General features: G+C 31.6%; 4 protein-coding genes and 1 non-coding gene across 7 annotated transcripts; 2 read left to right on the top strand and 3 right to left on the bottom strand.

Annotated features, from left to right (window-relative positions):
- Positions 1-117: 117 nt before the first annotated feature.
- On the bottom strand, positions 118-3032 carry LOC103483862 (probable acylpyruvase FAHD1, mitochondrial). The gene is made up of 7 exons (XM_008440680.3): positions 2702-3032; positions 2394-2559; positions 2097-2149; positions 1565-1627; positions 1264-1314; positions 1057-1174; positions 118-301 (listed from the first exon to the last, which is right to left on the bottom strand). Exons 1-7 carry the CDS (start codon positions 2804-2806, stop codon positions 195-197), a joined length of 663 nt encoding a protein of 220 aa, XP_008438902.1. The 5' UTR covers positions 2807-3032; the 3' UTR covers positions 118-194.
- Positions 3033-3582: 550 nt separating this feature from the next.
- Positions 3583-3733, top strand: LOC127150101 (U4 spliceosomal RNA). The gene has a single exon (XR_007822118.1). It is a non-coding gene; the product is annotated as a U4 spliceosomal RNA (small nuclear RNA).
- A 646-nt stretch (positions 3734-4379) lies between these two features.
- Positions 4380-7753, bottom strand: LOC103483861 (lipoamide acyltransferase component of branched-chain alpha-keto acid dehydrogenase complex, mitochondrial). Its single transcript, XM_008440679.3, has 8 exons — positions 7382-7753; positions 6966-7112; positions 6570-6695; positions 5845-6227; positions 5346-5593; positions 5101-5189; positions 4666-4893; positions 4380-4591 (listed from the first exon to the last, which is right to left on the bottom strand). Exons 1-8 carry the CDS (start codon positions 7598-7600, stop codon positions 4478-4480), a joined length of 1554 nt encoding a protein of 517 aa, XP_008438901.1. The 5' UTR covers positions 7601-7753; the 3' UTR covers positions 4380-4477.
- Positions 7754-15130: 7377 nt separating this feature from the next.
- On the top strand, positions 15131-16040 carry LOC103483860 (FCS-Like Zinc finger 15-like). Its single transcript, XM_008440678.2, has 2 exons — positions 15131-15514; positions 15606-16040. Exons 1-2 carry the CDS (start codon positions 15279-15281, stop codon positions 15799-15801), a joined length of 432 nt encoding a protein of 143 aa, XP_008438900.1. The 5' UTR covers positions 15131-15278; the 3' UTR covers positions 15802-16040.
- A 4451-nt stretch (positions 16041-20491) lies between these two features.
- On the bottom strand, positions 20492-23885 carry LOC103483858 (uncharacterized). Of its 3 annotated transcripts, none has more exons than XR_007821687.1 (4): positions 23395-23773; positions 23216-23321; positions 21301-21487; positions 20492-20710 (listed from the first exon to the last, which is right to left on the bottom strand). XR_007821687.1 is itself a non-coding variant. In XM_051086177.1 (3 exons), the coding sequence occupies exons 1-3, from the start codon at positions 23566-23568 to the stop codon at positions 21405-21407; spliced, it is 363 nt and encodes a 120-aa protein (XP_050942134.1). In that variant the 5' UTR covers positions 23569-23885; the 3' UTR covers positions 20492-21404. The 3 variants fall into 3 exon arrangements, 1 of the variants encoding a protein (XP_050942134.1); XR_007821688.1 differs by having other exon boundaries at positions 21329-21487; XM_051086177.1 differs by having other exon boundaries at positions 20492-21487; positions 23395-23885.
- Positions 23886-24736: the final 851 nt, after the last annotated feature.

Genomic DNA, 24736 nt, shown 5'->3' with positions numbered 1-24736 from the left:
CAGTTGTGTTAATGGTTGTTTGTTGAACTTTGTGTTTGATATCAATAAGTTGATGCCTCTATTTTGTGCTATTGTTGAGACTTTTCTGAGTTTCAGGTTTGGAATCTTAACACGATCTTATGAAATGTTAGTGAGTCTGGAATTTATTGAAAATTGAGATAGAGTTGTAGAAAACTTGAAACTTGAGAAGAAGTTTATGGTTTCTTCCGGTTTTCGACATTGAAGTGAACATCTATGATATTTGTTATCCCTGCTGTCACCTTCTGACCTGCCTTCACTGGGCCAACGCCTGAGGGAGTTCCTGCACAGTGAAAAAGAAAACGACTTAGTAATAAAAAACTTAGTTTCTATGCTCAACAAGCTTCCATTGTCAAGTTGTGACTTGAATCATTGTCTACTAATGGACTCATGAAGCCAATGGCGGGAAAAAAACAAAACACTTGGAGAATAGTGATCATTTAATGGATTCATCAAATAAATGTCATGCTCCAACTTCCATTGAAAGATAAATCATAATGAAAATACAAGATAAACCAAGTGTTTGAGGAACTTGGACCCTCCAAATCTTGAGATACTCTCAAGCCCTTCTTCATATTTCAAATATTGTTTATCTTCTCCACTCCCCTCTCCCTCTATTAATAACCAACTTCCATAACAAACTATTTAACTAAATACAAATATACTCTTAATATCCCTCTAATGCCGTTCCTATCACAATGCTACTTTATTGAGGATTCAAAATGGTTGAGAATCTTTATTAACTAAAACTATCTTGAAATGTTGGTGCATGAAAGATACTTTAGAACAGACACAATCAATGTGAAACATGAATGACCAATCAATATTCAGAATTGAAAGTTAAAGAATTGAAAACAGAAGTTTAAGTCGGTGGAATAAGTTTGATGACCAAGCAATGGCCAAGGGAGAATGCAATTATCCCAACTTATTTATTAACTTAGAAATCATTGTAAAAACTCTTTACTAAAGAGGTCAAAAGTGAGCCTTCCAATTTTGAGCACAGTGACAATCTGACAAATAAACTATGCTTGTGGATACCTGTTAATATCACGTCTCCTTCAAGAAGGGTCATGAGGGAACTTATGTGGCTAATGAGGTATGGGATTTTAAAGATCATATCCTTGGTTGAGCCCCTCTGCCGAAACTCATCATCTACCTGAGTTAAGTTAAACAAAACCAATTGATCTTAAAATGAGACAATGACATTCAGGCAGAAAAGAAAACAGTCGTCGTAATTATCAGAACCTTTAACCACAATTCTAAATCATCCGGATCAGGGATTGATGTCTTGGACAGCTGCATCATTTACAGAGTAGAAAAGAAAGAAAAGTAAGTTTGAAGGTGCAGGTTGACATCAAAGATGCTCAAAGAAATGTGCCAATATAATCCACATTCTATCATTCCTCAATTATGTATAATACAATATCCATGAGATATAATTGTATGCAAACACTCTAATTACTTCTATTAGGTCCATTTGATGATCTGGTTCTTGCAACTGTATATCACAAGTAAAGGAAAACATGGCAGGTAATTATATTCTTACAACAGAACTGATGGGTGTAAAGGTGTCCTGCCCTTTAGCTACTGTCCATGGAAGGCCTGCAGACTGGTAATGAAAACAGCATTAAGATTTAAAAATAAAAGAAGAGCTGTAAGAATTGAAGATGGAACTAAAACAAGGTTCAAGAATCCGGCATTGTAGGAACTTCCCAAAATTGAATCTTTCATATTCAACAAAGCTATCCTGCCTTTACCATATTGAAGTGAACAATAGAAACTGAAATGTCACCATTTTCCATCTTTTGATGTGCCCAAGTGTCCTTCTGAACTATTTGGAAGTAAGGATTCTTTTTTAACAGATTTCCTATAAGTGGAAGAGCTCTATTCAAAAAGGATATGAAGAGGCCTTGTGTCTATTTCAGGACATTCTCAAACATATTGAAAGTAAGAAGACCGGGCTCGATCAAGGATGTCAAGAAATAGCTCTTATATGTTCACTCAGCATAATATCCTACTGCTACTATCAGACTTTTTATCTAACATCCATCAAGAAAGAGAAAAGAAAACACCATCACCTTTGCAGAAGCTTGGATTTCTCGGGCAGTCATGTCCAGAGCAAGAGCATAACCTGAAATGTCAAAACAGGTCATGCATTGCTCGAGATTATGAAAAACAAAATGGTGAATGAAACAGTTTCTCCTTGCATTTCACAGGAATGCTATACTCCGGTGTTCAGAGAAGGGGAATTTAAATCAATCGCAACAAGAAATATATTTGACGGATAGATAAAAAGGATTTCAAGTACGATTAAAATATCATAGAATCGACTTCAAAAAAAATTCACTAAAGATGGGGATACATAGTAGCCCTACCCCCAACATAATCCATGGCGGACGCTTCAGGAACATCACGAGCTCTCTGGGAGATTACGACGGCGAGCTCAACCTCGTGATCCAAAGACTTCAAAGGGTGAGGAATCTCGATCGTCCCTCCATTTTGCAAGTAAGACGACGTGGGTTTCATAAACAAAACAGGCTCCTAAAATAAATTTAAACAAAAAATGACTCATCCAGTTGATCAATCGCAACCATAAAGAAAACAGAATCAAGTAATTGACAAAACCCTCCCTGAAACATAAACGATCATGGTCCATAATGAAAAGAAAAATTGTTTAAGAAACCTTAGGGACGGCGTTGCCAAGTTCTTTGGCATGGGCAGCGTAGTTGCGGCCGACGGCGATGATTTTGGTTCCGACATTCAGAAGATTTGCGTATGCCGTTGCCATTTTCCGGCGTCAGATTCCAAAAAAGTTGGGCGATCTCGCAACGCAGCCGGGAGGGTCAAAATTGGAAGCAGAAGAAGACAGTGAAATGTGATATTTTTTGTTTTCGCTCCAAAACTAAATATATTGATTAAGAAAACAATAATAATAGAAGATTTTCAATTATATTTTTAGTTTTCATCTGTTTGTGTTTCTCTTTTTTTCTTTTTCTTCTTAATTTTGGAGAATTATAATAAAGCATTCTTTTTGTCTTATGAAAGTTTAGAATATAAATCAAATATAATCATTATTTCGAAATCCTAAGAGTGTAGGTTTTTGTTCCTTAAGAAAATAAGCATATTTTTATAGTAAAATACTTTTAGGATAAATAATATGATCGTCCTGAAAAAAAAAATAGAGAAAGATTAAAGAATGTGCTTCACAAATTACACACCAATCAATAATTTTTACATTGAAAATCTTTTTTATGGATCACTATTGAAAATATGAAACTTGTTTCTTCTTAAACATGTAAGCATGAATCCATACATTTCTTTTTGAAAAATTGTTATCGATGATAAAAATAATTTATCAAAAACAGTCCATACCAACTTTTTTTCCTTTTTTTTTTTTTTTCTTTTGTATCATCCCTACATTTGAGTGGTGGTTAGATGTAGATTTTGGGTGATGGGCCGCCAAGCCCATGAAAAGTTTAAAAAACAAAACTCCCACATCGATAAAATTGAGAATAGAGAAGTGGCGATGGGATATAAAAGAAAAAAGAAACGAAGAGAGAAAGCATCTTTGCGCTTGGGGCAATGACGCAGCTAGTGAGGTACTAACCGAGGCGCGTCTATTGCTGGTTGAAAACTATTTCCAAACCCCCTCTTAGGCCTGGGCTCGACCCTGGCCTTCGAGAATTTCTGGAAGGGCTCCCTCCGGGGTAAAGCCCTACAATTTTATATTTTAAATCTTCACTATGTTTTTCCAATTTTTACTATACTTTTTTTTTTCCAATTGTTACTTTCAACTAAGGTTGAGTTACCTGTATACTTTCTCAATTCATCCTATGAGTTGGATTTGTATTATTTACTCATTTACTCCTTTTTTCAATCCTATTTACTCATGTAGTCCGTTTATAAATAGTTCAACATTTCAAAATATTATTAATTTAAATTTGACCCAAACATTATTCGTAAAATATTATTAATTTAAATCCAACCCATCCAATCCAAGAACTTTCAACCCACATTTCAAACTAAAACTAATCCACCAACTCGAAAAACCCATAGTCGGATTATTCGTTTCAATGAATAATAATAGTGAATGAATATAGTTATTTTCTTCGACTTTAATGACTTGTTCTGAATGAATTGTGCTGAAAGTTTGTAATTTAGGGTTATTAAAATTTGTAGAAGCAGTTTTTCAAAATCCATTATCTAGATTTCAGATTTGACAACGTTACGTAACCATAGAGCTTCCCTTTTCTTTTTCCCTTTTCCAAAGTGGAACAATTAGTATGACTTTTGAAAGTAAGATTTCGTTATTTCTTTCGTTCTTGTGGCGGCCCCTTTATTTTGATTTGGAACAATTAGTATGACATTTGAAAGTAAGATTTCGTTATTTCTTTCCTTCTTGTGGCGGCCCCTTTCATTTTTATTATATCAAAAGGAGAAATACAGATATATTACTCTCTCATCTCATATGCAATATCAGAAGTTCTGGATTTTCAATGAATCGCTTCCACTCGTTACAAAACCTAGCCACTGTTGCTCCATCCAGAACTCTATGGTCCGCACCAATGTTAACCTGACCAAATAGAAGGGAAGGTTAGTCATGCGATGATAAATATAAGATGGACTTCACATTTTTATGTTGCTCACCGTCATGATTGATGAGGGGTACACGCCCCCATCATCGGTAATCTGTGGAACTTTTTTGATTCGGCCGATTGCAATGATGGATACTTCGGGCAAGTTGAGCAAAGGAGAACCGAATTTTCCACCAATGGCTCCAATATTGCTTAATGTTATTGTGCCGCCGGATATGTCCCCAGGACTAAGCTTGTTTTCCATTGCCAATAGTTGTAAGCGTGACAGCTCCTTCGTGATCTAAGCAAATGTATTTGAAAATATACGTCTTTTAGTGAAAGGGAAGCAATGCTAGCAACTTTGGCAAAGGATGGCAAATTGTTTTAAGAAACAAGAGAGCTTCAAAAGATGAGTATTCAATCTCCTTAACCCAATTAAGAAACTAAGCTTGTTTCAAAGACGACCATGTTACGTTTAAACAAAATATGTGGGCGGTGATTTACAAACCTCCAAAACAGAAAGGGACTGAACATTCTTTATATTTGGCACAACCAAACCATGTGGAGTAGCCATGGCAATTCCAATATTATGGGAGCCTACAGCAAGCAAAAGTAAATGTAATTGTTAATTCAAATAAGAACAAGGAAAGGTTTCATCTTAGGATATCGAACAGTAAGAGAACATGTTGACCTAATCTGGAGGATTATATTCTTCAACGTATTCAATTCAAACATCTCCCTTTACTTACATACCTTTGAGAGTGACCTCAAATGCATCTTCATTGAAGCAACTATTTAGCATCGGGTATTTGCTCATTGCCATAGAAAGCGACTTTATCAACAACGGAAGAGACGTGTGTTTGACATTTGGTTCGGTAGTATTTCCTTGGAAAGATGCTTTAAGCTCCAGAAGTGCATCACAATTGATCTCCTCTACGTAGTGAAAATGGGGAACCTTTGCTGCAATGGCCATAGATTTAACCATTGCTCGTTGGAATCCTCTGCAAACAAAACACATATCAATTGCGTACAACTCTAAATATAGTAAATTGCACAACCAAATAATAAACAGTTAGAACATAGCAAACGAAATAGTTATTTTGCCAGTCGAAAAATACTTCAAGGCGCACGCCAGTTATTCCAAGATAAAAGAAGAGGACAGGAGTTGTTTATAATGATCAAAAGATATGATTATGTTCATTTAGACAAGTATTCACTCTTCGCTTACTTAATAGCTCCTTACGAATAATACCTCAATTGAACTTTCTTATCCTCGTAGCTCCACGTAACTCCATCTGGTGCATGAGTGTGAGTCTCTGATTCATCAAATTGCTCTCTAAAGCTAGCAGCAGAAGAAACACGTTCTTCAAGAATTCCTTTTTCGACAGCATACTGAAGAACATCTTCTTTTAATACCCTTCCATCTGTACCACTTCCACTGACATCATTTATGTCTATACCATATTGTTTTGCAAGATTCCGGACAGGAGGTGTGGACAGAACTCCACAATTTTTGGTTTTGTCCTGTCGGGACTCTTTTACTTCGGGTTTTGCCAAATGCCCTTCAGTTAACCCTGAAACCTGGATTTCATCCTCGAAACCCTCGACGAGTACTTTTAAAAGAGTTTCTCCAACCTGAGATAACGTTTGACATAACATTAGTGTCTTTTCTTTTCAACCGATAATTTACCACTAGTGTGCTTTTGCATGAATGGAAAATGCTTTCCCTAAGCAGTTATCAATGTTGAAAACGATAACATATAACAATCAAACCGCAGCAAGAAGCCTACAAGCTACAACATTTGCAATGTAGAGGAAACAAAACATTTAGCAACCTTTTCATTTGATATACTGATAACTTAATAACTTCCCGGAAAATAGACGTTCACATTTCAAAGCTCGACAATTCTTTCTACCCTCCATTCGCAAGAGTTTCCATGTGTTCATATTCTTAACAATTGGGTGATGAAATATCACCTTCACAATATCCCCCGGAACGTATAAAAGTTGACCAACTTTTCCCTTGTAGCGACTAGTTATTTCAATTGTTGCTTTGTCACTCTGAACTTCACAAAGTGGTTGAAACTCCTCAACTTCATCCCCCTGCCAAAAAGATTAAATATCAACATCCATCTATATCTTAATAAGAAATTGTCCAAACAATAAACTGCCAAAATAGAAATCACTTGAACTGATCTTGCATCCTCGGTAAACCAGACAGAGACCCAACACAAACAGCTCTCTCATGACAACCACATTGCAGCAGTTTGAGATTGGAACAGTACATAAGTGTTTGAAGAAATCAACCAAGCCTCATTCATTTTCACGAAAGGACCAAAAATGAAAGAAAGGAAAAAGTATTTTTGGTTTTACCTCTTGCACAAACCATTTAAGAAGCTCACATTCAGCAATTCCTTCACCAGTTTGAGCCAAGGGTATATCCACCAACCTAAAAAGTGGAAGACCGTCTAAAGCCTGGCTAGAAAAGCGACATATCTTCGAAACGCCTTTGATCCAAGCCTGCATGAAGAACCAATTCCACAATTACATTCACAATCACCTAATTCCTAAATTTCTCCCGATAATTACACTGAGAAGATCTTTACGATGATAAATAGATTAGTTCACAACAAACACATTGAATCATCGAAACAGCTGATAGCTCAGAATCCGGAAAAAGCAAAAAAAAAAAAAAAAAAAACTGAAACAGAACTTGCTTGCGTCTTAAAATTCAGATGAACCAACGCTAACAACAACAAAAGGAAAACGACAGCCAGAGTGGAACTCACCTCGAAACGATTAGCATGTGAATGAAGCCATGCCCGACCGGAACTGAGGGACCCAAGCGGAGGAAATGGATGTGGAAGGGATTCGGGCGTCTGCTGCGACGAAAACTGAGGGATTGAAGCAGAAGGAGATTGAGAGGTGAAGGGAGAGAGTAACCGGCAACCAGCGGCCCAAGCATTCCTCGGCGAAATCCTCCTCCGGCCGATCGTGAGAATCGACATCACTAAACGAGTTGCTGGTAAAAGATCAAAGGAAAAAAAAAATGGAAATTACTGCAATTGTTAAGAATTTAAAGGAGGGTGAAGAAGAAGAATTTGGATTGAATTGAAATGGAAGGAGATTTTGGCGGAGTTGCCAGTTGTTGTATTATCATTTGGGTTCCCACGTGCTGATTTTCCCTTTTTTATTTCCTTTCTTTAGTATTATTATTGGATAAATATAAATATAATCAATCCATTTTTAAAATAATTAATAAACATATTTCTGAACTTAATCAATCAATAGTATTAATTGTAGTATAGTATGATTAATACTCTTAATTATAGTTTAGCTTTTTTCTTTTCTCTTATTTAGTGTTTTTTGTTCCATTATTTGATTTTCTTTAATTTCAAAGTTTTGATAGTGAGGTTTTAAGAAAAATATTTAATAAGTCTCTTGAACAAATAAGGAGTAATTAAGTTATGCACGACAAGTTTCTGAATTTCATAGTTATAACATAATATATAAACTCTACATTTCAATTATAAATGTAATAATAATAATAAAAAAAAAAAAAAGGAATTAAAATAAAAATGATGAAGATAAGAAAGAGGGATTTGATTAATTAGAGTGTATATATCCATTCATCTGAGTCGATGCCCTTTTGTCTTCTTTATCCAAATTCATCCTCTTCTCTAACTGCAAAAAAGAGCCTGCCTTTTCAAGTGCCCTTTTTATTTATTTTTTTATATTACATATATTATATATATTATGTGCACTCAAAGAAAAAAACACACTTTTGATCATTATCATTATTACTAGATTTAAATATTCCTATTTTGAACAATAAATTTTGCATGCAAACATATTTTTTAATCTTCAAACTTTAATAAGGAAAAGATTACTTTGATCATCGTCGATACAATTTCGTTAACTCTTTAATGAAATAAAATATTTGGATTATTAAGCTTCAAATTCGTCAAAGTTATTTAAATTTATACATCTTTTATCCCAATACATAGACATAATCAACACACTTATCTAATAAACTCAAAATCTAATTTCGATTTTTTTTCCTCCAAAAACTTAAATCTCTCACATCTCCACCACTCTTTACTATTCTTTTTTAATCTTGAAGCTAATTAGAAAAATATGGAGAAGAATAAAAAATATATATATACCTAACATATTTGTGCTAACATCCATGGAAAGATAAAATAAAATAAGTACAACTCATATGCATAAAATAAAGAATACAAAATTGCAAATAAATATTCCCCTTGCATAAATAAAAATAGAGTTTGGAGGAAGACAAAGAAAGAATTTTCTTATTTTATGGACGAAAATAGAACATGATTCAAACTTTAGAAGTTAGATTTAATCGTTACGAATTGTTGTTTGTTATAATTATTATTAGAAAAATTGTTAAAAAATGATAAAATGAACAAAATATTTATATAAATTAAAAAAAAAAAAAGAGGTGTATTTGTGTTTTTGGGTTATTTTTTCAGTTGGATGTAAATAGTTTATTTATTGAAAAAACCATCATTATTTATTTATTTTTGCATTTAAGAATATAGCCAAATTGTCCAAAATCCTTGATGGATGGGAATGCCAACAGAACAAGAACAAACAAGGAAAAGCAACCGATAAAAGAAAACTGTCCCGAAAATTATGGATTAAAATTCAACCAATTTCCCCAAATTTTATTCGATTTCGTTTAGTACAAGTAACGTTCAAATCACAGTTAATAACACTTTCATACGTTCATTATTATATTATGTTTAGTTACATTAAATTTTACTGTTAATTAGTCTACACCAAGGAAAAAAAATACATTGCTTTGATTATGTTATAGTTTATGTTGTTGAATAAGAAACTTTGGTAAATTACAAGTAAGTTATATTATCATAAGGAAAGTTGGAGTTCCTCGTAATAAATTATAAATTAGATCGAGTCGAAATACAACGAGTCTATGGTAAGCATTTTTGTTTAAATAAGATATTGGCTCCCAGGTGGAAGCCCAATTTTTTGGCCCAAGAGTAATTGGTCCCAAGTCTATTTAATTAACTTCTATGAAAATAAAATGTATTATCCATTTGTATCGGAAAGTTGGACGAATCGAAGATCAAAGCTACAAAACTATGAAGCTCTAAAGATTTGGAATTCAAAAGATTAAATTTTTGAATATATGAAAAAAGATAATTAAAGAATCTATGAGGATCATTTTCAAACCACAAAATTTAAAATTGATTAACAAATTGATGGCACGACCTATATATCCTCATCTTGAGAACAGATCAATCGATGATTGTAAGATTCAATTAGCTTATAAGAAGTGTTAAATGTTAACAGATTTCTCTTAGTTCCTTTTATTTCTATTTTCAAAAAAAAAAAAAATTATTTACCCTATCACAAAAAAGTAATAATAATAAAAACCACATTAAAATCAACCTAATCATCATCTTAGTTGATATTAATGGATCTTAAAATTTCATGAACCAAAGTATTTTGATTTTGATCAAAAGATAGAAACTAAATTATCCAAAGCAAAAACATATTTTTCATACAATCATTTAATACAAAACATTCTTAATAGTAACAAAATAAATCCACATGCAAGCGTGCCAAGTCCTGATGATTCTTTTTGTCAACTATGACCCTCATTACATCAATGGCCCATTCACATAAATGACCACTGCTTATTATTATTATTATTATTATTATTATTAATTTAGAGAAATTATTTTAAATACTTTATATATTTTTTGTTATATTTAGAAAACAAAATATTTTAATTTATATATAAAAACAAATACTTTCAAAACTTGTTCGGTGTATGAATCAATAATTTAATTATAGAGCCTTATGTGATTAAAATTAAAGACGACGCATGCAAAATTGAAAAACCAGTAATTGATAACCTAAAATAATTGGTGGCAACACTAACACACATCATAAAGATTAAACCAACATTTTTTTTTAGAAATCTTTAATAATTGCATAATCGCAATCATCACAGACAATGATGAAATGAGTTCTTAACTGAGGTTTGTGATCGATCTTAAACTACTTTTAATATTAGGTGAATGAAAATTAATTTTAAGTGAATGTATTGTCAAATATAATGGTAATTTGAAGTAATAATGGTTGCAAGAGATCATTAGAAACACTTCTAACGAAAAAATGGCCATCATGAAACGTAATAATGATTAATCTCTAGTTGAATCAAATTAAAGTGAAAAGTACATTATGTATCAAATAAAAAATGGGATAAAATTGTAAATATGGTCTCACATATGATCCTTCTACCATAATAAATTACCAATTAATTAAAAAAAATATATGTGAATTTAATGTAAATAACATTTTGGTTCATTGTCACAGCACAAGTATGAGTATACATTTGTAGGTTAACTCCAACCTACAACGTTTTCGTATTAGATCAATAAGGTTAGAGGAATGTCCAAGACTTGCGTACAAGAGTTCTATGCACCAACTTTATCTTTCCTTATATTCCTAGATGAAGTACTTTAGATTACAGTTGTTAAAACATTGGGGATGTATACCCACAATATCGGCATTGAAAGTTGGGACATCTCAATAAATTGCGTCGTTGTGTGATAAATGATAAGAGATAATGGTTATATACAATAAAACGATCATATGATATCAACATTTTTTATTATGGCTAGCGAGACAACATTCTTTATAGTAATATTTTACTATAGTTATAAGTGTTGTCCTTCATTTGAAAACGACTCCCTATTTAAATCTAGAATTGAATTTGAAAGTTTGATATGTGTCGATTGTTGGAAGGGTGTGGCAAAAGAGCAATAAATGAGAGAAGAAATAAGAATTGGACACGCAGCAGCGAAGTCATTGAATTATGGCGGAGGGTTAACCAAAAGTACGGCGGAAACCTAGCGCCACCTGTGTCCGGTGGCGCCGCCTTTACTGGAGGTGGCCACCAATATTTATGAAATTAATTAAGGTTTTTTTTCTCTTCATAAAACTATTATGGGTATAGCCAGCAAATGAGTATATATAATACAAGTCTACTTTTAGTAGCGCCGCCGCCGATCGCCGACTACGTTTCACCGCCGTTCTCAGAACCTTCAGCTGCATTTAATTATTTTTGTTATTATTATTTTGTATACGTATTTTAAGGAAAAAAAAGGGTGTATATGTAAATATGTAAATATGTAAATATGTAAATATGTAAATATATTCTTATTTCTTACAAATGTATTTGTGTTGCGTACGGAGACCTATAACAAATCAATTTTGATGAAAGTGATGTACATGATAGGAATGGCAACGGTGCCTCACAAAGCTGGAATATTTCTTTTCTAAATTTGTGAATTCTTATTGTTCAATATTTTTAAAAAAAACACAAATCAGCAACACAAATATGGAAAAGTTACTATTCTCCAACAAATATTTTCTTTTTTTTTTCTTTTAAAATAATTATTTAGAACAAATATTATCTAAATTATAATAATATCATATTACTGTTCACCATAGGAAACCCTATCATAATATCAATTTGTACAATTTTATATTTACCATATTTTTATTATTTACTATAATGTTTGCTATTATTCCAAAAGACTTAGTATTGTTTTAGATCAATGACCTACTACTTCATATTCCAACTTTAACTTTCTTCTTCAATTATGGTTTTGAAAGAACGTAGTCAATGAAAGGCTAAGAATAAATGTTGGAACTTTAAAAAGATTAAATTAAAGTTTATTATTTTTAAGGGAAAAAAAATAAACAAGTGATGAAATTCTTAGGTGTTATATATTATATACATAAAAAAAATCCAAAAGTTCCATTATTTCTTTAAGTTATTAATTAAAATTAAACTTATGTTATGTAAGGTCATTTTCAGGAGTGGGGAGACATTCTCCTTCGTAGTACATCAAAAGAGTCGACAGTCGTTTAGGTGACTATAATTAAAACTCACTCCACTTTATTGTTTTTGGTTTACTCCTTTACTAATAATTCTAAAACTACTTTAAGAGATACATATAATATAACTATTAGATTCCAAACATTAACAACATTTTTTAAAAAACGTGTAAATAAAGCAAAAATAACCCCTTAGAATAAGAAGAAAGGAGAACAGTAGATGACACATTACTCAAACACTTTTTTTTGCTAGTTATGTCGTAGCATTATATTGTGGAAATGTCAAACATGATAAAAGTTATAATCTTCATTCCTTGAGTTAAGGCCTTAGATTTACCAATGAAAAGAGATACTTCAGTTTGCTTATCTATCAGTTTCAACACTTTTAAGTTGGTAAATTGATTGACATAACCTACTGGAGGCCATTACTGATCTTCTAAGCTTCTAGGGGATTTTGAGCTCTTATTATGAATGTTGTGCATGTCAACAATACTCATCCTAGATAGTATGGAATCACCGAACCCTAACCCCTCAGCATCTGTATTGGGACTCCATGCAATCTCGATCCAACGATACAAACTTCCAATTTTGAATTTCTAATAAATATCAAACAAATATTATGCTTTTAACAGATTAATTAAAAAGAGTATCAACAGTAAGATACCGATTGTTATCAACAAAGAAAGAAACAAACGTTCACAATCATTAATTTAACTGCTTAAACTCGAGTTTAGTGTACTAATTTGAAGAGTAATTAAAAAAATGGAAGTAAATAATGATGAGTAATGTGAAATGATATAGAATAATTGATGATTGCGTGTGAAATCATGCAATAATTAATAATATCACTCCGACCAAACAACACTTTTTTGAAACTCAAACTCTCTATTTAATTCTACACGGAATTAACTTTTAATTTGATGAGTGAATTAAAAGTGTTTTGGTTTTGGGTGTTGAATTGTGATTGGAAGTTGAAAGTAACTTAGAATATAATTTATTATATGTTATATATTATGTGAATAATAATGTAATTTTTGTCCATATCTAAGATAGAGGAGAAAAATAGTGAAATAATAATGAACATAGTAAGACTGAGAGAGGATTATTAAAGTGACATCTCATGAATGGTTTTGTGAAATGCATAGATTATTATTTGTTTTCTTTAGGCAAGAAAATGAAAAAGGACAAACCAAAGAGATAAAGGTTGCCATCACTTTAGTCATCTTAGCTTATCCACCTGTACCACCTTTTGCTTTCTTTTCTTTTTCTCTCCCAACCCCAAATATATTTCTTTTCTAAGGGTTTTTAAGAAAAACTAACCAACGCGAGTACAAGTTATGAACGGTGTAATTCAATTAATTGTATAGTATTTTAATGTTAGAGGTTCGATTTTCTCGTTCTATGATGTATTGATAATAAATAATATAGCTGAATAATGTTCATTTTAATTATATTTTTCTAAAGAACAATTGAAGAAAAACATATTTAAATTAATATATAAATATAAAATATCTTTTCCTTTCACTAAAGTTTATCCATGTTAATTTAAATTACTCAAATTCATGATGTTGAGCTTATGTAAATAGGTAAATATTGAATAAAAAATTAGTAAAAAATAGATGATTGAACAAAAAGTTCAAGGTGTAGGCTTACTTTTCAAAAATTAAAAACAAAAAAAAAATTAATAAATAGTTACAAAACCTCTTAATTAAGAACATATCGTTCATGGCTACAAAACGAGCATGACTCAAATGAAATACTAATGCCCTAGTAACAACAACGTTTGTAGTTTAAGTTCCCACTTACCATTGGTTGTACTTAAAAAAAAATCAACTATATTTTATATTTAATCATCCTCTCTCTCATATTCGAGATATACACATTACCATATATTGTCATATTATCGATGAGGTTAGAGAAATATTCCAAGCTAATACGAATTATAAGACAAAGTTCCCTTGTTGATTGACATGGGTATTGGAACTCGTAGTTAGATTGTAGGACAATTAAAGTCACAACAGATTCCCATCTAACCATGTATTCTACGGAAATGAACCATCCTCATTCTTCTAACTAGCTAGCTAGTTTCGATAGCAAATTTGAAATAACAAATTGAACTAAATTTGTAATATTTGATGGGGACATTTAAACTTACTAACCTTTTAAGCTAAAATTTGAGTGAAGTAGGTTAGAACTTGATTTGAATAAGTTTAAAGTTTCCAAAATTATCCAGATTTAGGGTACCAATGATATTAAGAGAAAAAAGTCAAAAAGAGGAAACTAAAGAAGGATGGATGGTAAATAAAGCCTAAACTATTTAATTGTATATCCAAGAAGTATATAATTTGAAAATATTATGTAACAAGAAAAGATACATATTAAAATGTTTGATAAAAATTAGAAATAAAATAAATTAAAAATAAGAAGAAGAAGAAGAAGAAGAAGAAGAAGAAGAAAACGACAAGAGTTAAAAAAGAAAGGGTAAACGTGGCAGTAAGAGAGAAGAAGCAGTCAAATCGTTCTTCCTTACACCTACATAGCTGTATCCGGGCCCCACCTCCTTCCCTGACCTGACCTGACCCCACACTAAAACCCATTCTTTCATTTTTCTTCTTCTTCTTCTTCTTCTTCTTCTTCCTTTTTTTTTCTTTTTAAATCCTCTATTTTTCATTTTCCTCCACCACAACCCAACAATCAACAACAACAACCACAAACAAACAACTTCAAATATTCAAAAACATCCATCCTCTGCTCCGCCACCCACCGCCTTATAGAAAATGAGACATGGTAGGACTCAGTGTAATCTTAGAAACTCGGAAACTCGACGTCGTCACTGACTCGACTCGTCAGGTCATTGACAAAACTACTCTTATCATGATTAACAACAACCACAACAACCGCCATCGCCACCACTCTGTTTCTTCTTCTTCTTCTTCTTCTTCTAAAACTCCAAGATTTCTGGAACGATGCTTTCTGTGCGCCCAGAAGCTTCTCCCCGGAAAAGACATCTATATGTACCAGTAAGTAGTTAATATTTTAACCATTTCTTTTTTATTATTATTATTATTATTATTAAAAAATAGTTATTTATATACATATACATATACACAGAGGGGACAAGGGTTTCTGCAGTGAAGAGTGCAGATGCCGGCAGATTTTCATGGACGAAGAAGAAACAATGTTAGATGCCGGAAACTGCTCGTTCGTCGCCGCCATTAACCCACAAACCACCCCTACTTCTCCCTCTCCTCCACCTTCTCGCCTCCCTAAACCCACCAAAAACCACTCCCCAGGTTTTGCTTACTGATCCTCGTCAAACCATAAATCGTCTTTCTTTTTTGTAATTTTCAGCTGTGAATTTATTTCTCGGGTTTCTTATTTATTTTTATTTTTTTCTTTTTGGGTGGGTGGGGTTTTGATCTCTGAAGATGAAACCTAGGAGAAGAAGAAGAAGGATGTTCTTTTTTTTTTTTTTTCTTTTTTAAAAGATTTAATTAGCCAAAAGACTTCTATAGATATATTAAGACAAAAGGTGGATATTGTGTATTGATGGATTTTCCCCTTTTTTCTGTGTGTGGATAAGAAATGGGTTCTGTTTTCTTTCGTTTTTTGGTCAAGCATTGATATATAACTAATTATAAAAAAGCATAAGAAAAGTTAATTTTGTTTTTGGAAATTAATCACACCATATTATATTAAATCTACACAAATTTAATATAATATCCTCTCCATCACAGTCAAATTTTGTTTTGTAGAGAGCATTTTTAAGACGATGTATCGTAGAGTATTGTTTTGTACCTGAGTAAAAAGGATGAGTCAAAATTGGACTATTTTGATGAAATTAACTTTAGAACTCAACTCATCGATTGGATTTGGAGGTCTAAAATTTGACGTTAAAAAAATTATGAATAGAAAATAAAATAAAATGGAATTTAAAAAACACATTTTGTACATAAGTTCATCAAAATGAATTTAACAATTGATACATGGAATTTGCATTATCAAAACACATTGTTTAGACATAACCATAGTAGGAAGGATGATCCCAAGGGTTAACCCTCTCATGGCCACCTAAAGGCCAACTTGTATGGTTGTGTGCAACTCTTTAGGTTGGTCATAGTAGTCGATCTTTTAACATCTCGTCAATCTTTTTAAACCAAACCTTAGTCTTTGAAGTTGGTTTGAGAGAAAAATTCACGACCAATTTGATCCAACAACTTGAGAGTGACAATCAACTCCTTTTTGATAAATTTATCATTAGAGGATGATGCAAAGAGTGAATCTATTCTTTTCGTCATACCATAAGTCTCTAGAAAACTATATCAACATAAAAATAATATTAATTATTTGATTTTATCAATAAAATACCTATTTGTTACACCTTATCCATTTTCTTTGAATGGTTGTTATTATTAATTTGTATTGTCAATTATATTATTATCCTCTTCATATTTTAAGCATAATGGTTAATTTTCTAGTCAAAATCTAAAAATAAATATTTGAGTTATTTTTTAAAAAGAAAATTGACTTGTTTTTTTTTAATTCATTTATAGACTTAATTTTTAAAGGTAGAAATAAAAAATAAAATAAATAAAAGGAATTTTTTTAAAAAAAATAGAACAAATTACGAAAATATTGACATGATATAGAATAATTTTGAAAAATGTAAAAAACCTACAAGCCCACGACGTGAAATAACAAAAATATTTTCGATTAATCGATCACACACGCGTGAACATGATTTTGTACCCAGCTTAAATGATCAGGTACCTTATAACAAGTTTAAACAATCTTGTATTCTTGTATCTAGTCTAAACGGTTTTATTTGTTCTCAGCCTAAGTGATTTTGTACCTAATCTAAACGATCTTATACCAAATCTAAACAATTTATTAGTGATAGTAGTCTATTTCTATCTATTTGGAATAGACAAGTGATAGTTCATATGTTGGTACACGATTGTTTAGATTTTGTACCAACACTATTTAGATTTGGTACCAATAAGGAAAAAAGTAAAGAAGATGAGAGACGAAGAAGAATAAAGAAATTTTGAAAAAGGAAATCAAGAAATGGCAAACAAACAACAGAAATATGAAAAAAGAAAAGTAATAATATAAATAAATTAATAATATGAAGAAGAGAGGAATAAATTGCAAAGAAAAATAAGAAAAAGAACGAAAAATTCTTCCTACAATAATTAAAATTTCATAAAGGTACATATAACATTAAAAAGAACAATTAGCTTTATGGACTGTTCTAAATGGTTATACGTGATCGTAAATATTTAGTACTTTGAACGTATTTATATAAATTTATCATTAAAAAATGGATCAAAAATATATTTTCTTTAAAAAGAATATATATATATATATATATATATATATATATATATATATATATATAAACACAGATATAGTTTGGGTTTAAATGGATGGGATGCTGCCAAAATAGGTGACGTCTAATGTGATGCATTTAATAAGGGTTAACACTCAACATTAATGTTTTGAATTTCAGATTAGTACTATTCGGAATAATAATTAGTTTCTTGATAGAGAGACACTTGTTTTCGTTTTTCTTTCTACGTAATTTAAATAGAGAGAGATATATACGTATACGTCAAATTATACATTTAGTCCCAATTTGTTCAATCAATTCATTCAAAATTTCCTTCCAACTTATATATATCCATCTCATTCTCAACTTCCAACACACTTTCCATTGTTTTAAGTCAACCATAATAAGTAACAATAGGATATGTTTGAAATATAAACTAATTTGGTCTGATTGAAAATAATAAACAAATATTAGAACGAAGAGAGAGAGAAAAAAAATTGACGAATCGGAAATAATTGGATTGAATTTAAGTTCATTCCACTCATTAGGAGTTAGGGATCCAAATACCTTATTATATTTACATTGATGTTGTAGGAGAGAGATTTTACTGAGTGAACATGAACAAGAAAAAAAATTGTTAAAACAAATGAATAGGTTCCAAGGTCGATCATTAAATAAAACACGACCATAGGGTGGAGGGTTCCTCCCGAAGTATGGCCATAATGGTCAAAGAGAGAAGAACAAACCTTTGGGTTGGTTAGGATCTTCTAATCTTCAGGGTCAACTCAAGGTCAAGTTCAACTAACTTTGTCAAGTTCAACTAACTACAAAGTTCCTCCTCAACCACTTAGACGTTCATTTATGCATGAAATAGGTTCCTAAACGATTAAAAATAATTATATACCTCTTAACTTTTAAAATGTAAACTAAATTTGTCACTAAAATTTAAATTTGTATCTCATAGATTATAACGACTTATTCAATTTTTTTTCCTTTAAAGGAAGTCTATGAATCAATTAAACTTGAAATTTGAGTTTTTAGTGGAATAGGACACTAAATTTTCGATTTAATGGGTACTAAGATTTTGAATTTAAAAAATATTTGACAAATAGCTCAACACCAGTTAGACATAAATTGAGACGTACACAATTGAAAGTTTAAAAGTTATGGGATATCAAAAGATAATTAACCAAAGTTTAAAAACTAAACATTTAAGTAACATAAATTCTAGAAGTTGTGGATAAATAAAGACAATACCAAAAATACATCAACAAAGTACAAAATGACATGAAGAAAAAGGGACATTTTTTAAAATAGCAAAATACTGACTATTTAAAAAATACGACAGTATTCATCAAATCATCAAATCCCTTGAAGTTTATTTTAAAATTTTACTATATTTAGTAAATTCATTTTTCTTTTATTCTTAACGATAAAAAATATTAAAATTAAATACTAAATTTGAAAATCAAGTAATACATTACCTAAATATTAAAAAATTTAAAATTCAAAAGTAAAATAACCATATAAATATGAAAAAAAATAAGAAAAAACAAACAATAAAGAAATATTATGTCTTTTTTTCAAAAGTAAAAAATTTGATAAAATATTTATAGTTAACAATAACTACTAAAAGACAAAAAGTTTTACCCTCCATAAATATTTTGTCAAAGATTCAATTTTAACAATTTATCCATATAAATATAAAAAAATAAGATAAAAATACAAAATCATAAATGTTGAGAATTAAAACCACTACTTTTAGGACAAATGTCATTTCAAGTATCTTTTCACTAATGTGCCAACTAGAGATTTTACGAAATATAAGAAATGAAATCCAATAAAATAAGAACGGAACAGACAGGAACTACTATCCATAATTTCTTGTCCAATTTTGAATAATGTTGCTTAAAATTTGGAAACGAAAAATGGAAACAGCTATCAAATATGTCTGCTTCTCAAAAAAAAAAAAAAAAAAATGTGAAAAACAAAAATAGGAAATAGGAAATATAAACATTATCAAACATACCCTTAGATACAGACACGCTTTAGCTTTTACTCATTAAGAAAAACCCCTTAGAATGCTTTATTCACTCAGTAGTCTGTTGTATCCAAATCAACTCAAATGAGGAAGAAGACTCCTTGCTTTTATAGCCTTCATCAGTTGATCTTTGCACAACAAAATAAATATTTCCCAATAACAAAATCTCAGTTAACAAATAATCCGAGGTTTTAGCTTAGGCTGTCAAGACTCAAAATATAACGAACATTGTTATAATCTTAAAAGAATTTCATTCGTACGTCAATTGTAATATGTTGCAATCAGGGATGCATTTGGATTTGTTTTGATCGTGCTTTTACTAAATCAATTTTTACTACAACTACAACTACGCTAGCTAAATTTAACACCCTCCCCCTCCCCCTCCCCCTCTAAGTATAATTATTGCAATCTCAGTATAACAATTACACGATAGAGATTGAATCTCCAACCCACAGGGAAAGCTATGTCAATACCACTAAACTGAATTTACTATGGCATGTTTAGTTCTCTCTTCCACAAAATTTAATTAATAAAAGAAGCCAAATCATTGTTTATTAATCAATTTTATATTATTAATTTTGTATCATATATTATAAATATTTTGATTTAATAAAACAAAATAAATTTATGACATGAAATACTATTTGGGTAACAAAATCCAATATTACTTGTCAAACAAACATGGCTTTACCAAATTAAGCAAAGCTGGAAATATAAAACAAAAATTCAAGACTACAAATCCTTAATATTACCACACACTCATGACTATACCATAATTTTCAAGAACAAAGGCCCCAAAGTTCCTCCCCTGCCTAAGAAAGTTGAGGGCAGGGTGCTGCTAAGCTGTGTAAAAGAGCAAACCATTACATGAAATAAAAAGAAATAATGAAGAGCAATAAATCAAATCTACACAGCAAAATCTCATTTCTCTACTACTAAATATACATACCCATCACCTTTAACTCCTTCCTTTATTCAGCAACAGTACAAAAATTCTTTCTTTCAAAATTCCAGTCTGTTTTTACCCCTTTTTACTACACCCTATCTTTGTATTGTACTTGTTCTACTCCGCTAGTGCATTTACTCTTCTAAACCAAAACAACTTCCAAGGCAATATTTGAAAATTGAACCAGAAAACATAAACTCCTCTATCAAGAAGTAATGACAAAATTTCAAACGACAGTGACCATTTGGCCAATGACACAGCATTTTCTTTTTCTTTTTGAAGCTTTTACTGCACCCTTTTGTTTTAATGACATTGACAAAGAGGCCCTTTTCTGAGACATTATGTGAATGGCATATCGAATTTCTTGTTTCACCATTTAATCTACTCCCCCAGTGATATATATATATATATATATATATATATATATATATATATATATATATAACAGTTATAATATAGAAAATGCTACACCAGCTGATTTACTTACATACACTGGCAGACTAAATTATACATACAAGAAACAGTTGTAGTAGCATTATCGCAAGCTCGCCATAGTAGCTGGTGGCATCTTTTTCAAGGGGACAACAATCCTCAACCAGATTTGAAAAGTAGAATTGCTTTCTGATCGAGGTAGAAGTAAACAAAATGGTTTGTTTCGTGTGTCACGTAAGAACCTGAAACAGAAACAAGAAAATTGAATCATTCTGGATATTAATTTAATGCAGGAAAATGAACTAACACAAATAGGACCCTGAAAAAAGCTCAATGATAAAAACAAGGCAATCCACTGCAACATTCAGGGATAAAGCATAAATTTTAGGATTGTCCCAAATTTTCAGTCTGAAGCCAGCAACTACAATAATAGATTTTTTTCATCTGCCAATATAATGACTACGACAGCTTGCAATTTTTATGGCTAGGATGAAGAAACTATATGGAATGGGATCACTAATACCACGAGGTTCTTCTAAGGATTGGGATGAATGGATTGGCCATATGAAGGAAAAATTGTGGCTCTACGGAGTGAAGGAAACCACGAGCAACAGGACTACCCACTTACAAGTTACATACCAACTTGAGGGCAAACCATTTAGTGTTCATCTCTGAATCTTAGAATGGCCTGGTAAAAAGAGTTGCCTATTAAAAGTTTATATTAGAAAGACTCTCTGTCAGTGTAGTGTGATCACCGATCACAACCTTTTATTATTTGCCTATAAGAAATGTTTTTTTCCTAACAGCAGAAGAAAAAGAGAAGTTGTAGATCACCTCCCTGTATCTCGTCAAGCAATCTTTTACATCCCATAAATATCAAGAACTGAGCACTAGATACTCAAATTAAACATGAAACAGTCTATTTTGATTCTTACCTTTCATCATGCAATTACAAACAAAACCATAGAGATATGAGATTGGATCATGTTCAGCAAAAATTTCTCAAGAGACAATATCACAGCGAAGTCAACCTCTAACTAGCAAAACTAAGTCAAATTCTGCTTACGTGCTACAGCCTGATATTTTACTTAGAAAAAAGAGACAACTGACGATGGGAAGAATTGAATACTGATAACCAATTTCCCTCTGTCCCATTCAACTTGCATAGTTCCAAAACTGGTGGAATGCCTTGAATTGACACGACCAAGTCGGGGTGAAACTAACTTGAATTTGCATTTGCTGTATTTACTTTATTTACAATTTTGACCCTAAGCTTTATTAACACTTTTAACCTTAGAATCGCATGTGATCTACATTCTAAATTTTCTCTGTAATCAAGTTGTTTTCTCCCTCTGCCAAACCATGTAAATCTATGCCCGACTCTCTATTGCTTGATGTTGTCTATTTTCTTTATTTGCGGATTCCATAACATGAACAATGAATCCTAGCACACTATGCTCGTTGATCTTGTCATCAAAACCAGATTCGGAACCCCCCACCCCAAATTGCTGAGAATTAGCTAACAGATTCAATATAGACTAAGGCGATGGACCAAATGGAGTCAAAATTCTCAACTAGATTTCACTTACCTAGTGATGCAAGTAGAAGAAAATATGTAATTTCAATTTACAAACACACTAATGGGCTAAAACTGCCTATGCAGACAAATCTTGCTTCTGCTAAGTGGTAGAGCCTGAAAGAAGAACCAAGCTAACGGTATCAGAATTCCGAAGAAAAACATCCTACTCCAATCTCCATCTAATTGTTCACCGGGAAAAAGACAAAAAATAAAATAAAATAAACAAACAGCTAGATCTCAATTTCCGTAGATTGAAGCTGAATTAAGAGAAGCATTTCCAAGAGAGCGTAAAAGTTAGAGATATGAACAGAGATTCTGTACATCAGAGTGAAAGAAACCGAAAATCAAGGAGGAAGGTAAAGAAATAGAGATAGAGAGTGAAAAAAGGTACCAAAATTACGACCGACGATGCAATGCCAGGTGGGTCCATGATTCTTATCAAACTCTTTCTTTATCTGTTCGGCAATATCCTTCTCAACGGAATGCTTCTCAAATGCCTAAAAACGAAAGAGATAATGAAGGAATGAATAGAGAAAATTAAGAGAACAAGAGCGTGGTTAAAGCACTGACGGCTATGGCAGCGTCAATAGCTTCCTTCTGCATGTCGGTGAACATATCGGCGCTCTTGATGACGATTTTCTTGGAGAGGGGAGAGGGAGATGAGGGTTTGCGATCATCTGTAGATTCAGTCTTCACAATTGAAGGTGGAGGATGATTGGTGGTGCGTCGAGATTCTAGGTTCATGATTGTGATGGAGTTTTGGGAGAGAATATTTTTGTTTGGTTTAGGTGGGTAAGAGATGAAGAAGAAGAAGAAGAAGAAGAAGAAGAGAGTGAGAGAGAAGAAGAGGGTATCGCTCTCAACCACTATCACTCTGCCGTCTCTTCTGTAAGATTCCCGTCGCCCAGTCGTCCTCTCTACCCGCTCTTCTCCCTCCTATTCCTTTTCTCTTTTTCCTTTTTTTTTTTCTTTTAAAAAATTATTCTCATGATTTTCCACGTCATTTTTGTTATTTTTACTATTCTGCGCCCAACTCGGCTGCCGCCGGGATGTCCCCAAAAGTTTTCATAACAAATATTACGCTCAATTCACATTGTCATGATATAAGCAAACAAACGTAACATTAGAAGGAAATGGATGCGAGAGTTGTAATGGCATTTGGAATACTAAATGGAATCTCAATTTCACTTCTAACTTACCTTCTAAACATTTTGTTCCAAAGTTTGTGGGAGGAAAATCAAAGGACAAACATCAAAATTAGATTCTACTAGATCTATTTTATTAATTTTAGTAAAAATTTGATTAACATGTACGATGTCAAGCTTGAACAACATTAATTGCTTACGGAATTTTATACAAAGCTTGGAGGAATATTATCGTACAAGTTTCAAACTTAGGAGGAACTTAAGTTGAAATTGAAGATTAAGTCGAAGGTTCTAAAATAAAATTGTAATATCGATATCTTTCCTGTAGTTTTGAAGTTTATCATTTCAATGTAACATTGTTAAGCATGCTTCTTGAACTTTGATCCTTACATGATTGTTTTTTTGTGTGTATGTTTTTTACTAGGTTTTGCATGAAATATTTTGTGACAACGGACATTAAAGGTTTGACACAAAAAACGTGTCATGGAAATCGTTTTTAACAAATATTTAATTTTGCATAGTTGAATTCCAATTTTCTATACTTATGTTTAAAAAAACATGATATTCTTTTATTTTAGACCAAAAAATTGAGTAGTTTGTACGACAACACTCTTAATTATTTTCTCTCAAATTAATTGTATAAAGTTTTTTTTTTTTTTTTTTTGTTGAAAATATCATCCTTTTTATTTAAAATTATTTATTTTATTTTATCTTTTAAAATAAGTGATGCTATCTTAGATTCTTAAATCCTTTTCAATGCCTTTAAT

Source organism: Cucumis melo, chromosome 6 (assembly GCF_025177605.1).
Source record: "Cucumis melo cultivar AY chromosome 6, USDA_Cmelo_AY_1.0, whole genome shotgun sequence".
NCBI classification, from domain to species: Eukaryota; Viridiplantae; Streptophyta; class Magnoliopsida; order Cucurbitales; family Cucurbitaceae; genus Cucumis; species Cucumis melo.
This window is presented reverse-complemented; position numbering and strand designations above follow the sequence as displayed.